The sequence below is a fragment of the Pagrus major genome, chromosome 6 (assembly GCF_040436345.1).
Source record: "Pagrus major chromosome 6, Pma_NU_1.0".
NCBI lineage: Eukaryota > Metazoa > Chordata > Actinopteri > Spariformes > Sparidae > Pagrus > Pagrus major.
This window is the reverse complement of record NC_133220.1, coordinates 27861063-27876611: the sequence shown is the minus strand read 5'-3', so window position 1 is coordinate 27876611 and position 15549 is coordinate 27861063. Positions and strand designations below refer to the sequence as shown.

At 43.2% G+C, this 15549-nt stretch overlaps 1 protein-coding gene across 3 annotated transcripts in view; it reads right to left on the bottom strand.

The window, feature by feature from the left end:
• Positions 1–13328, bottom strand: part of fgd5a (FYVE, RhoGEF and PH domain containing 5a) — a 34617-nt gene extending 21289 nt beyond the window's left edge. For all 3 annotated transcript variants that reach the window (XM_073468104.1, XM_073468105.1, XM_073468103.1), the window contains exons 1-3: positions 13077–13328; positions 8513–11231; positions 1176–1293 (exon numbers count right to left, since the gene is read on the bottom strand). In XM_073468104.1, coding sequence (XP_073324205.1) covers positions 1176–1293; positions 8513–11231; positions 13077–13086 — 2847 coding nt within the window. In that variant the 5' untranslated portion in view covers positions 13087–13328. The remainder of the gene's footprint in view (positions 1–1175; positions 1294–8512; positions 11232–13076) is intronic.
• Between the last annotated feature and the right edge of the window lie 2221 nt (positions 13329–15549).

The following is a 15549-nucleotide window of genomic DNA, read 5'->3' as shown; positions in this document are numbered from 1 at the left end:
CAAATTTTCTCTTTTGGTGAAATTTTTGCTGTCAAAATAAGACTGATTATTTCATTACAGTGCAGCGTCGACGCGAAGGCTTTCTCAGACTTTTAAATTTGGATGCATTATGTATGAGAGGCTGCGTGTGGTGACAACAATGCTGCCCATTGATTTAGAGGCTAATCACTGGGTCTCAAAACATCCGAGCCAAAACATAACATTGAAGCCATTTAGGGGGTTTACCAGCAGAGCTCCTGCGCTTTATCAGTGTTATTTTTTCCTATGTGGGGCATTTCACAAATACTACATTAAAGGCACACTGATCCTCATTTCCTAGAAATAAAACCAAAACACACTTCCATTAGATGAAACTGTTCCCAAGTCTCTCTGGTCCCCTTCCTCTTTGTTTTTCCTTTAATTCATTGTATTTTCTTTTTTATTTGAAGAAGAAAACAAGGAAATGTGTGCCACATGATGGGAGCAGGGGCCTGAAATTATTGTCGTAGCAGCAGGAAGGGCGTGGTCCATCTCTGAGCTACTGTAAAATGGCTGCCTTTTACTGTACGGAAGTCTGGGTGAAACATTTTAACTGCTATGCCACAGCAGTGAATCTGTAATATGTAAGCCCCACAATCAAATGGATCATTCTGTCCCACACAACATCTGATTATGTCGTATTTTTATGCTATGATGTCATTTCTTTTATTCAAATCGTCTGTTAGTTAATAAAGACCATTAATACGATAAAGCAGACTCAGACTCAAGTCAAGACATAAAGTGACAAGGTATTATTCCTGTCAAAATAATATTACTTTCTAATAGTAGTACTTTTTTTTACAAAACTGTTTATTTCTTTTCAATCAAAAATAGAAATCCCTACCTTTCACTTTTAAATGTAACAAGCTAACAAAACCTAAATTAAGTCATGACTCTTAAACTTCCAAGTCCAAGTTAAGCCTCAAGTCATGTATTTTCTGCCAAGTTAAGTTGCAAGTTATCAAAACAGTGACTTCGACTCGAGTCCAAGTCACAATGACTTACATGAGTCCACATCTCTGCAATAAAGCATTCAGTAGGCCCCTTGCAGCATTATTTACTCATCGTGTTGATTTGCTGGCCTGGTCGATAGCTCAAAGCATTGAATTAACCACTTTCTTCCCTGCCTCCATTTGTCTCAGTATCCTATATCTCACCTGTCGGTCATAACTTTGCTCCGCCACCCCCTCTTCCTCCTCTGAGGTACGCCCGTGGTCCTCATCCGCTGACAGCCCAGCAGAGACAGGGTTCATGGGGAAAGGCTCCGTGTAGGCACTGTCAGAGGGAAGAAAAGACAGAATGAATACAGCAAATATGAATATCAAAACTATAATAGCATCTACACTGCATGATAAGTGGATCAGCATCGTTTAAACCATAAATACAGACGCTAAATATTTTCAACTGGGAATGCAATGAGGCATTAAGGATGCACTTTTACAGTCAAAAGCTGCTGTTTTATCTTTGCACCAGCATATTCTCAGAACACTGAGCAATACTCCAACTCCCCTGTAAATACATGTTTTTCCTTTCCTGTGTGTGTCTCTGAACATTTCCACTCCTCATATAGAGTCCTCCAGTGGCACGCTGTAATCCCCCTTTCATGATTCATTCTTCTCACAGATGGCGCGGCTGTGTCCGTACACTGGTAATCCTTTTGTGTGCCGCTGTGCCTGAGGGGGCCACGCTTTAGGTCAATTCACATGTAATCCTTTTAAATGCTACCTGTGGTAATTATTAATGTCCTCTGGCCCATTAAGACCCATAAACTGTAGGATATTTGACCAAATTGACATCGCCAGGATGATACCGGGACAACAGGCACTCTCAAAGCAGTTATGTGACCACTACAGGACAGCTTGTTCTACTGAAACATGCTTGTATTGTACATGTTGGATACAAAGTTCACCAGCAGTTCAAACTTAAGAGCTGAATCTTTGTGCAGCATGTCACATAACATGGAACAGACTTACAGCGAGATGCAGAGTGAAGCAGACAGAAAATGAATAGAAATGTGCTTCTACAAAGACACTCAGACTTCTTATCCAGACTTCATAGAAAAAATCTTGCTCTTTCCTTCTAACGGACTGATTGATATAATTGATGACAAAAAAAAAAGATTTTGCTGTGACAGGTTGTCTCATTTCTTATGTTTTTGCCTGATTATCCACAGGAATATGAGGAAAATACAACAATTGTATCAGAAATGGAAAGGATTTTGGAAGGATTTTCCCTTATTGTGGTGGAACACAACCTGAATTGATTAGTTGAAAAATTGTCAACTATTTTAATAAGCAATTAATCATTTCACTTTCAATCAAAAATGCCAAACATTCTCTGCTGCCAGCTCCTCAATTTTAAGCTTTTGCTCCTTTTCTTTATTTTATATGATAGTAGACTGAATATATTTTGCTGTTGTGCCTGTTGGACAACAAGACAGACATTTGGGCTTTAGGAAATTGTGAAAAATTGTGATTTTTTTCTTTTTTGTCTAGCATTTTATAAATTATAATGAATGTTGGTCCTGATGTCTTGAACAGCCCCCTGTGTGTGCAGAGAGTAGACGGCTATTAGAAGACCAAAGGTTAACAGAGTTACCCGCTGGACTTCATCTCCATTCAGACATACTTACACTTCATGAGGTTCACACTAAACCACACACACACACACACACACACACACACACACACACACACACACACACACACACACACACACACACACACACACACACCCGTCAGCCCTATTGGGTGGGCTGAAGAGAGCACCTACAGGCCATTACTCATGGTTGACCTCAGAGTAGACAGGTCAGCCTGGTGTGGGCTCCTGGGTGATGTTGGAAAGGAAAGAGAACAGGAGTGATGGGTTTTCTTTTAACTTGTTCTGAAGCTCTGATTTATTCTATGAGTGAGGGGAATACCTTTATAAGTCCAGTATGAATGCCCCGCAGGCTCTCACCTTCACCTTTTCACCCTCCACGATCAACAGCACATTTTCTGAAAAAACACTGTCTGCGCTGAAATCTAATATTTTGTCCAATTTATAATAATGTCTCCCAGAAACGCCCAACAGACAACTAAAAAGCCATGACTATAAGTAGTTACATTTGAGTCATTTCTTCTTTAAATTGCCACTCAATTTTCTTGGACAGAAAACATTTACATAGATATTCTAATTTCTTCTATACCAGCACATTTCCTCAACATAAAATCCCCAAAATGTCGTAGTTTGGCTCCAGTCAGCTCATATTAGGCTTCAATATTTAAACCTGCCGTTATGTGATATTGTAATATGGTAATGCGTGAAGCTCTTTAACGAGACCATTAAGGCGATGCTATTATGCCAGCAGAACGCAATGCCTTTTATAACACGGCAAAGTTAAATCTACTGTGTCAAATTCAGGACACAATGACTCTGAGAAAAAAAACCTGTATTTCGCCAATCTCCTGTGGATTTGATGATGCTTGTAATATGTAATTCAATTGAGCTAAACACTGAGTATTAAGATATATATTGGCCACAATCCGACAGGCTTTTTCTCCATTTCTAATGGCACTATTATAGGAAACAGGAGCAGCTGAAGAGGTTCATTAGCCTGCTAACAATAGCAGATTGGGATACTGATGGAGGTGGATTAAGAGAATGGGAAAAGTTTAAAGTTAATTGCTGCTTTAACTGATGATGATTACATGTAGCCTGTGGCTGTTGTGCTGCTGCTGTTGTGACATGTGTGATGAAGTGATTTAGGAAGATTTGGGCACTCTGACTGCTGCTGCCTCACCTGTGATGCTGTGATGCTTGAATGCTAGGATAATGTTATGCTGCTGTTTTAAAAACATTTGATGACCCATTAGCTAACATTAGCATTCAACCACTTCTGAGCTAACATTACCATTGGATTATGTCCAGTGTGTTTTACTTCCAGGCTTAAATAGATGTGTCCAAGATGTGTGTTGATTTTATAGTTAATTTATGCCTTTCCTATCATAGCATAGCAATTTCCTTCTGGTTTTTGTCTTTTTGATTGCTGATCAATCAGGAAATGTGAAATGACAACAATTAGTCTTATTCGCAACGTTTATAGGACTTGCAACCTGAAACAAAGCAGTACAACATTTGAGCTTCCCACCCTGAGCATCATGTCAGGGGAAAATGGCCATGTGAATATGGGCTATGAACACGTACTGCCTGTCTACACAGACATCCACTGCCTAGTTTGCTGCATTCCACAAGCTCTCTTAACTTGGTAAGTCTAATAAATACATTAATAAATAACTCTGTAAAAATGCCACAATCATGTAAACACAAGCAAACTAGCCATAATGGACGTACCTCAGTCTGAAAAGGCTACCCGATGTGACAGTTACTCATTACTGCTGAAGGTGTGTGTTTTGTGCTAACTGGGTTAGCTTTGCTCAGGGACTAATGTTAGCCACTGAAGGAGGCAATTGCTGTCACCACGGCTGTGTTCTTTGGCTTCGGGGCTGTGTGCTTAGTGCTACTGAGTTAGCTAGCTGCTGAACAACAGGCTCACAGGCTATGTACTGTGAGCGCAGCACATCGTTGTCATAGCTAATCTAATGTCTCACTCACATGTAAGAAAACACCGACCATTTTCATAATGAATGTAGACAACGAACATGGCTATTGTTAGTACTCACTGATGTCAACTAGCATGTTAGCACTGGGAAACTTTGGCTGCACTTTCTCTGCCATTCTTGTACCTCTAGCTCGCTCATAGCTTTAGCAATACATCTGCCTTGCCTTGTGGAATAATGTGAATAACTTACCAACCCAAGCTTTGATTCTGGACCACATATGCAAGTGTTATAACCCCTGCTCACTTGTTTTCCGTTGATTTATCCTCTGTGTCACAAGAGTACTTTGGGGTGTATCCAGTGAAAGACTAGAGGCATTCCTGAAAAACTGGAGCAACAATAACAGCAGACCTGGCATTCCTGAGGGGACCACACCTCATCTTGTTGTTCAAGGGAGAGTCTGGGAACCTCCACCCCACCACGGTGACCCCCTTCTCCTCCGCCTCCCATCAACCTATCTGTCCTCTCCTGCCTCCGACGCCCTGCCTCCCGCCTGAGCCCCGCCCTCGTCCTGCATTTCCTGTAAACAGGCGGGTGGGAAGCTCCTAGGCTGGGCGCTTCCTCCCCGGGGATGACCTGGCAATGACCTCAGAGCGCCTGGCACCAGACCTGGCGGGCCAACGACACACCCTGTCCACCACCTCGCCACACAGCACACAGCCACCACCCAGTACAACAATGCACTTAAGATGGCTCCCTCATCACTACTAACACTAACATAACAGTGGGTGGAGGAGCTGTTTTAGAGGCCATGGCAGAGCTTTGTCATCACTCTGAGGAGGTTCATGTTGAACTGTTTGGAGTGAAAATGATGCCAAAGGGTGAGCTAGAGATGTGCAGTTTTGCATACATTAGCAAGATATTACTGACCATATCACTATAGCTCACTATAGTTAACTATGTGCAAAGGGACAGAAACATATCTGCATCACTGTTGTAAGTCTACATGGAACTGCTTAAAGTTGACATAAGGAACACTTAATGGGCACTAAGTTGAGCACAATCACAAATCCTGGGCTTTTTTCTTTTTGCTAAAAATGCCTTTTTCAACACTCATTTGTTGCAACACAGCTACTTGGCAAGGACAATTCTGCTGAGACGACATTCTCAGCTGGAACCTCATCTTTGATAAAGCAGCACTGAGTTGCAACTTAGTGTGCATGCACATATATGCACACACACACCTACAAACAAACACCTTGGTAAGCATTGCGATGAATCATTAGCATGCATTTTCTTTTTCCATTGTACATTACACGGTCGTGCTAATGAACATGTCTCTCTGCTTAGCCTGGACGCTTTTGCTGAAGTAGTGTCTGAATGGTGCTATACATTAATCACACAAGTGGAAACGAGCCAAGCCTGTGGCACAGCAGCTTTGTGAGTACCCCTTAAAATGCGTGTCTGCTACTGTAGGCACGGTCCTTTTGTGTGCAGTGCTCTGGGGCCATTCGGTCATTTTCCTCACCACAAAAATCCACTTTTTCCACTGTGGGTCTGAAACCATGTTGACTGTTGAATGTGTTCTCAATAAATCACTGCCATCGTCGGCTAGGCAGCCCGGGACGGCGGCAATGTCAGGCTTTGAACAGAGTTTAGTGTAAGATGTACACACAAAGGCAGGGACAAACATCTACACTGACTACACATGACTTATATTGTGGGCACACATGTATATACACTCACACTCAAATAAACATAGGTCTGTATAGTGTCCCCGGCAACTGAAGCATCTCTAAGGGGAATGCGGCGAAGGCTAGGTGACAGGACAGATAGGTTATTTGCGTCATTGTGGGTGGTGTGAGACCTCCAACACACAATGAGCCACATCGATAGCATCACTGGGAGAAGAAGAGCCCTCACTGAGGGACCATTGTATGGGAGATGGACGCGTTTCAAATGTTGAGGTATCTTTAGAGTGTAAGTACACTGGAAATAATGGTATAGTGTCTGCTGCTGCACAGAATGTCTGGAGGAAAAGAAAAACTCTGAGCTAATATGAGCTGCGAGCCGAACCCTTTTCTACATAGGCAAAATAGTAATGAAAGACAGTAGCTGCACATGAATAATAAAACAAATCACACTAAAAGAAGCATTTTTCCCCAAGATTATTCAAAGACTCAAGCTCTTGGTCATGGCCTGTCTCTTTGACTACACACAGGTCATCAAACACAACTATTTTATTAAGACTGGGGAAAGACTGTGGCCCACAGTGGCTGAAGCTGTGGCACAGGCAGGGGTAATTTGGTACAGTCTGACCACGTTGATTCCTCACTCTATCACACGCTGCAGTAAATCCTGTGGCCCCTCAAGGGTCCAATGAAAGAGAAGCACTCGGGAGAGAGCTACTTTAATAAAAGCCCTCCTAAACTTAACCATAAGTGTCAGGTACAGGAGAGCAATTACACCAGAGCTGCTCTTGCTCCCTTTCTCCTGTTCTTACTCCTCCTCCTCCTCCTCCTCTCTATCACGTTATCGCTATATACTCTTTGTTTCTTGTCTCTTCTACACCTTCTATTAACACATCCCCTCCCCTCGTTGTCACCTTTTTCCTCATCCATCTCAACTTCCTTGTGTGAAAAGAACTCCCCCACACTTTTTACCACTCTTAATTGCAGCCCATAATGACTATCTCTAATGTGAATAACCTGAGCTCAGTGAGCTACCCAATTGCCATTACCTGTTCTATCACCTCAGACTTGCAGAGGAAGCAGCAGCGCCAGATGTGACCTCTAAATCCACCAAATGAAAAACAGGAGTAAGCTCTCCCACAAGCATTGTCCATCTTCCCAAAGCCAGCGATGCCTGACAGAGCAGGCTGCTCATCTCTCACTGAACACTTCCCGACAAGAGGGAGATCCCATTCTACTCAGCCAGGTGCCCTCTGCTCATCTGAGATACAGTGTAAGAATATTTGTTAGCTGTTCAGGGGCCAAGATTGTCTTGCAGTGCAGATATGGCCAGGTCTCACAACTCAGCTGACTATTTTAAGAGTGGTGACAGAGATGAACAGTCTTATATGTTCTAAAGACTGCAAAATGAACATAGAGGATATGCATTTCTAGACTTTAAATTAGCAAAAACACCTGTGATCATACATAAACACATTTTGGTTTGTTGTTGAAGACATCTAATCTAAGGCTGCACAAACAACTGTGCATATCGGACAATATATATCCCGATACTAATGTATCTGTGATCGATAATATCCACTATCAGTGTATTGGTCGGGCTTTAATCCCAATTTCCACTCAAAGGTGATGTCTTCAGATAGCTTGTTTTGTCTGTCCAGTCCAAACCCCAAATATGTTCAAATTACCATCATCAACAACTAAGAAAACACGCAAACATTCACAGTTGAGGAGTCGGAACCAGGAAACATTCAACATTTTTGCTGAAAACTTTGTTTAAATAATGAAACCAATATCAAAAATAGTTGCCAACTGATTTTTCTGTCATTCAACCAATCTATCATTTGACTAATTTTGTAAGTTGTAACCACAGTCATGGATGATGTTGGTGGATAATACTTAATACACTAATGGATGAGTACACATCCAAGTTTGTGCCGTCTAGCCATGCAGAAAACCATCTGCATGGCTAGACGGTTTTATCTGCCCAGATTTTGTGATATCTGCTTCAAAAATTTCTACTTCAACCACAATACTGTGGAGGTGAATCAGTCTTTTGGGCTCACTGAAGTTATTTGGCAACAGAAATTTCATCTCAAAATCTGGGCCTGTAAAAACAAAAGTATCTGTACAGCTAAATATCACTAGAGGTAAGGTACATGTCAGGCAAGGTAAGATATGTTTTTTATAACTGTGCTGAATCAACCCGTTGATGTGTACTTGAGATGATACGAAACAATTTGACTTTATTGAACTTTACTGTACCTTTCAGTGTCCTCTTTTGATGTCTGGGGTTTGCTGTCAATCCCAGGGAAACTGTTCATATCCACATAACCGTCATTGTCATTGCAGGTAACTGTATTGCGGTTTCGGTCCTCAAAAAACTCAGTCACAGTGTGGGACCTGGTGGGTCTGCCTGGGATCTGGATATTCTCATAGTCTGAGCTCATGGCTGGGATGTTTTCATAGTCTGAGGTGTCCGCACTCGGAAAGGAGATGGAGCGGGGTTTGGTCAAAGGCAGCGGCATGGCGGAGCGCCGAGAACACTCCTCGAATGACTCCACTCTTGAAACGCCTCTGCCGTAAGATTTCCTCCTCTGTTGGTGGATAAAGGAGGATGGCAGGTCTAAAGGACGCTGCTGGGGGTTCACTATGTGGGACTGAAGCTGAGGAGAGCTGCCGGTGCTTCTGCGATCAAGCTCTATGACTCTTACTGGGCCGTGGTGGCTGGACTCGGAGGAAGAACGTGAAGAGCGGACACTTCCATCACTGAAACCCTTTGAGTCTGTCTTCCTTTTGAACTTAAGGGCCAGAAAACGCTTAAAGGAGGACGTCTTCTTCTTAGGTATGTCACTGGGTTCATGGTGGATCAGTAGGGATGGGGAACTCTTGGTGACTGGTCTTTTAGTTATGTACGCCAGCTCAAAGGGTGGTGGGATGTCTACAAGAGAGGTTGGCGTGGAAACACCACTGGATGATTGATGGCTACGCTGAGAGAAGCTTCCAGAAGAGGTTATGACACATGGGAGTGAAAGGGTATCATCTTTCCTCCTAATCCTGAAGTCATCCTTTAGAGATTGGCTGATCTCTGTGGGCGAGGTCAAGGACAATTCTGGACCCTCTGCAGATCGGGAATATAACATGAAGCGACGGGACTTCATAGACGGGATCAAACAGTTGATCGCAGGCTGTTGTGAATGGCTAAGAGGTTCATTGGTTTTATCCAAGCCCACCGTGCAGTAGTCATGAGTCTGGTACTCCGTCCCTGTCTCCTCTGGTACAGTTTCTGGGACGTAACCTGGAACTTTCCCAGAATAAGAGCGTGATCGCGTGACAATGGTCTTCCGATCAAGTGTCAAAAAGTTTTCCCCTTCTGAGTCAAACCCTGCCTCTTCGTATATATGTTCTTCACTGTCCGAGTCTGTGTCTTCATAGTAAGGCACGATATGGCAGTCCAGTTCTTCAATGTCTTCCTCAAAGGCCTCAGTGGTGTGGGCAAACACCACCCTGTTGGTGAGCTCTGGGGTGCGGCCCAAGTCTAGGTCTGTTGGCACTGTGATGTTGCACAACCTGAGGCGAGGCTGGCAGCTTGCTCGCTGGCTGTTGAAAGCCTGCTCACGTTTGGCTGTTCTCTCTTTTGCACTTTTTATTTTGATATGCTTCTTTTCCGTTTCCTCCTCTTCATCGTCATCTCCTATCTCGACGTAATCCTCGGATGAGACACACTGATCAAAGTCATCTGCTTTAGTGCAGAGCGAGTCGTCAATGTCTGCATACTCATCTGCTGACTCACTGTCCTTTGCTTTGTTATTGTGCTGATTCGACTGATCTGTGCCCTCCTCGGTCTCACCCTGTTCCAAGAGGGCTTGCTTATTCTCTAGCTTGTCCACATCATCTGATGACACATAGTAAGGTTCCTGGTTGGAAGCACCTGCTGTTTGCATTTCATTTGAAGGTTTGTCATCAGTATCATCCTGACTCCACTCTGGGTCAGCAGTGTCAGACATATCTCCTGGTAGAGCTTCAATGACTGAATAAGGCCCAAACACATCCTCAGTGCTGGAGGTAAATCGGAAACAGCCAGAGGGGTCCTTGGTGGCCCGTTCTGGTTGCCATACCTCTGTTTCAGCTTGGTCACATGACTCGCATGTATCACTAGCATCATCTGTGGGACCAATCACATCGTAGGGATACTCCTCAGTCACTGTTGGAAGCACGCTGAATCCAAATGCAAATCCTCCAGCTTCCAGCTCATCGGGACAGTGCACACAGTCCTCACTTTGTCCACCGTCCTCTTCAATAATTCCAGTATCATTGTCCTTATCACCCTGACTAAGTGATTGTGTTTGATCAAGGTTTTCATCCTCTACATGTTCATCTGAATGTCCTGTAGAGGCACAAAGCATTTCAATCTTTTCACTACAGTTCTGTTCCTCTTCTTCCGCCTCCTCTCCTGCTTCATCCTCCATGTCAGCAGGAGGTGAGGGTGTTGATGTATTCTCATCATCAGTGTGATTGCCACCTTCGGGCTGGTTCAAGTCATTATCAGTGTCCTCAGTAGTGTCAACAGTCAAATCATCATCTGCTTTGACTGTGTCCTCAGAGCAAATGCTGTCGCCATCATTATCTAATATGTTCACTTCTTTTTCTGTTTCCTCCTCAGTTTTTCCTTCTGCTAAGTCTTCTTTGTCATTAACCCCATCCTCTGGCTCACTTTCCTCCTCTTTGTCCTGATTCTCCTCAGCCATTTCATGGAGATCTTCCGTCTCTCCATCTGAGTGAGCCAGGTCTCCGTTACTCAGGCTCTGTGGGGGGCAGGGCTCCCCCTGTTTGTGAAGCTTATAAAGGGGTCTGGGCTTGGGGGCGACAGGAGGTTTTGGACCGTGGACAGGGGGACCAGGCCTCGACATCAGTTTGGACTGCACTTTGATCGTCAGATGACTTCGGACCTTTGGTCGAGGGACTTGCAGTGGATTTTGAAAATCTGTACAAAGAGAGTAAAAGTTAATAAAAACTGCTTAATAACACATTTATTTCTTTTCTTTTTACTGCTAATATCTAAGCTTACATAATGATAAATATGGTGGTACAGAATGCGAAGAGGAAGTTGAGTCACATACAATAGTCAGTGACATGCAGAAGGCTGCAGGGGACATTATCAGCAGGAAAAACAACAGAGCCACAGGGTACTTAGAGGAGGAACAATAACATCTCCCTGTCTGGGAAATGACACATGCAGGTCGGATGCTTATAGCAGAATCAGATTTAACAAATTATTGGCTCATTTTCATTAAAAACTTTGAAGATGATTTTAAATAGCAACATGAGTGATGATCAGGCAGCTTAAATCTGAAATCACAACATCCTTATTTGGATTCAGGTCTTGACTTTACTTGTAGTTAAGTGTTAAAATTGTAAAGTCATTAAAGAGGACTGCTTGTGAATTGTCATGAAACACACCCGTACCTAACAAAGTGTGTACACCCCTTGTCTCTTCCTGTTATTTAGTACCTGCCCTGACGCACATCCTATTAAACCCTGTTTGCACTTTTGGTATCTCTGAGTGCTTTCTCTCTCTCTGACTGTCATTGTCTCCCTCTCACTCTCTATATGTCAGTCCAATATGTTTTCTTTTTTGAAGAAGAAGAAAGTACCCTTCATTGCCATATTTCGCTTTCTGTCCCCACTTATACATTTTTTTCCTCGATAAATGTCACCACGCTCTATCTTTTAAGAATTCCAGGTTCATTAGCTTTTCAGCAGAGCCTCCTTGAAGGTCTCCACACAGGATGTCCAGGGGGGGAAGGCATTAACAGCACGGCCCCCATCACTCCTCCATGAGCCTCTCTAGGAGTACAGATTTTCACAACACAAATGGACTTCCTTCTCGTCATTCTTCCCTGATTCTCACGAAACTTACTCAAACTGAAATGTGCACACACACAACCACACACTTTTTTTTTTTTTTGCCTAAAAGGTCCTTTGAGTGCGTCAAAGAACAATAAAACAGGGAGAGAAAACAAGGATCCCAGTCTGACAAAGCACCCGACTGCAAACAACAGGATATGAATTATGCAACAAGAATTCAATTACAACAAATGTTTGAAAAACAAAGGAAGAGATAGACACTGGGACCTCGGTTGTGCCAACTCACAGGATATGATTTCAGTCTGTGTTCTCATCATGAAATGAAGTCTAAACTCCAAAGAGTGAAGGCTATAGAAGATAGGCATCATTTTTAAATGAAAGATTTCCTACAAAATACTATACAAGAGAACCATTTTCAACTTCTTGTGTGTAATAAATTCACAGGACACTGCACTTGCAAGACAGGTGACCTGACCACAGAACGATAGCTTTGTCTTTCACAACCATGGATTATAATCTAATCTAATTTTATTACTAATCCCGGAACAGAGCGTTTTTCTGAGTGGAGACTTTCACTGAAAGCAAATTTATCCATGGCTATTGATTTAAACTCAAAATTTCTGTATACAGAATTGACCCCACTTGTATTGTTCATTTATGGGGAACAAATCAGTTGCTGTATGATTAATCTATAACTCTGATGTTATCTCATTTAACCTATAGATGATAACTCATGTCATGCACTAAAGCTGTTAACATCACTTTGCAGATCAATTTGTAGGTCAAATATATGAAAATATTTTCTGATAGAATAAACCAATTGCATTAATTAACACTGCCTCCATCCTTCACACATAAACACACTCACGCTGCCATCACTTTTTTTTTTTTTTTTTGCTGTAAAACATTTAAACTTTGGTCTCTGGACTCTTGACCTGAACAGAAAACACGAAGAACCAACCTGCGTTCATTGTGGGACATCATCATCCACGGCGCCCGACAGTTATCCTCATGTTTCCCCGCGCACCGACCGCGTCCCTCGAAATGACGTGGAAACTTAATCCAAATGCAAACACGTTGCGGGAAAATCAAGTTGCAGAGGGAGAGCTGCAGAACATGTTGTCTTGTTCCTTTTTCTCCAGTGGAAGATCAACTTGTGGAAGACGCCTGTGCTCGCAGAGTCGCAGCTGAGCTTTCAGCCGGCGTGCATCTCCAGTGCTGCTGCCACAGTGAAGTGGTGCTCTCTGGTGCGGAGACGGGAGGTGCTGCTCGGCGCTTCCTGAGGCAGGACTACAGCAGCGCGCGGACACGGAGCGCGAACCAAACCCACTCTCTGTATGTCATGTATGCAATGCACATCATTATACCTGTGCTACTTTAGTTTTTGGAGCATGGGGCTATTATACTCACATCTGGTCGTGTTTTGTTGCAGGGCTGCTCCACAGATGTGTGGAATGGTGCCATGAACCAAAGGCAGCAGGCTAGACTGGAGTTGGGAACGACCAAATCCACTCAGAATGAGAGATTTGGACTAGAGATGTAAGCCACGTTTCATCTCCAATCTTTCATTGTGCTGACAGACAGCTTTAAAGCTACAGCTACTGTTTTTGCACGGAGAATATTCCAAATCAAATCAAATCTGCACACATCACACGTCCTTTGACTTTAGACAGCTGATAACAGTTGGAAAGACAAGACCCTCAGTCTCATGAGCTGCTCAAATATGGCACATTGTTCACCTTTTGAATGATGAAAATCAGAGAGGATTAAATAGTGTAGGTCTATGAGATACTTAAGCATCGATTCTTCCATGTGTTTTCTCCAGCATGTTTGCTCATGTATTGTTTCCTGAACCAGAGCAGCACATAGAGAGGTTCCTAAAAGCAGTTTCCAAATACAGTTTCTCTAGGACACCAAAGCTTTTGCTTTTGGCCAGGCTTCCTGGCCCGGCATCTGTTGCATGATTGAATGAATGCAACCCCTTTAAAAACCTCTCTTCATAACAGGAAACGGCTCTCCCTGTTTCCTGCACAACAGGCAACACTTCCTTAGCAACAGATGGGAAAGGTTGGCGATGTTAACCCCTTAGGTAACCTCTCACAGAGCTGATTGAGTGGTGCTGTGTGGAGCCTGATGGTTCGAGGAACAGACAAACTTTGACCAGCTTCAGTGAGGGACTCGTGGCGGGCTTTCAAGGACGGAGGCACCTTGTGCAACACAGGGGGAGGCTGGGATCGTCGCCCACTTGGGGTCTTTGATTTGACAGCTCCCAATGCTGGTTTAACACCCACACATTGAAGGTCAAACAATGGAGAATACTTGTGGGATTTTTTACTGCAGAGTTGAAGCAGATAATGAAAGAACAATAAAAGAATTAGCAGTGCTGTCTCACCGCAGGGCTCCGGTCCTGACTGCTGCAGCGGCATACAGACCAATATATTATACACACAGCAAAATTCCCATTCCAGATGGTTTGGTGCAGGAAGGATTAAGCTCTGCTGCAGGTGCAAAGCTCTATCAGACTCATAGAGAGTGTTCATGTCATGATCACCACATGTTATCTCTGCACTTGCATGAGGGTCATCTCATGAAACAATAAATATTTTGGTGTGTGCAAAGAGACAATTTCTAAATTATTAAGCAAGTCACTAAAGAGGATATTAAATATGAAGTTCTTTCTGCTGAATATGCAACCATTGTGTTTGCTGCAGTAATTAAGCTGCTTATTTGTGTTAAAAGGATGCTGAGTAATGTATTTTGCAGTACGCTACAACATCACCAAAACAATTAAATCACTCTGACTCAGTTGTTTTCTATCCCCTTGTTACAATGTGATACTGTAATAACTATTATGGAGTGCTGAAGCCAAGACAGTTTTTAATGTGTTAGTAGTAGCACATTTATAGCTGCCATAAAGTAACCTTTTGTTTTTGAATTGGATGGCTAAAGATAGCTCCCCTCCGGTCGTTTGGCAGTGCCAAATTGCCTCTCGAGAGAGCATTCCGCTTACAATCGCTTCATATGACCTTTTTTTTCCTGGTTTCATTTGTGCAAAATATGTTTTTCTTTTGCATGGTGTGCAAATAGAACCTGTCAAGAGTATTGTGTCATGTGGCCGCGGAGAAGAATGGCTTTAGGAGTAAATATCCCTCCAGATGTGGCACAGACGGTCAAAACATGTTTTTGGACGGAGGACACAAATTTCCTGGACCGCCTGTAGCTGCGTGCTGTGCTCTGTCACCCCACCTGGAACATGACTTGACTGGAAGAGTAGAGGGGAATGGAGATTATTAGGAAAAACATGCCGTACTAGCGGGGAACAAACCGACTCTATCTCCCCTCACCTCGCCTGCACACACAACGCCAAACAGGAAAGGGATCAGGGAAAGGGGTCAGCAACTTGTTCCCAGAGCTGAGACAAACCATAACACCTG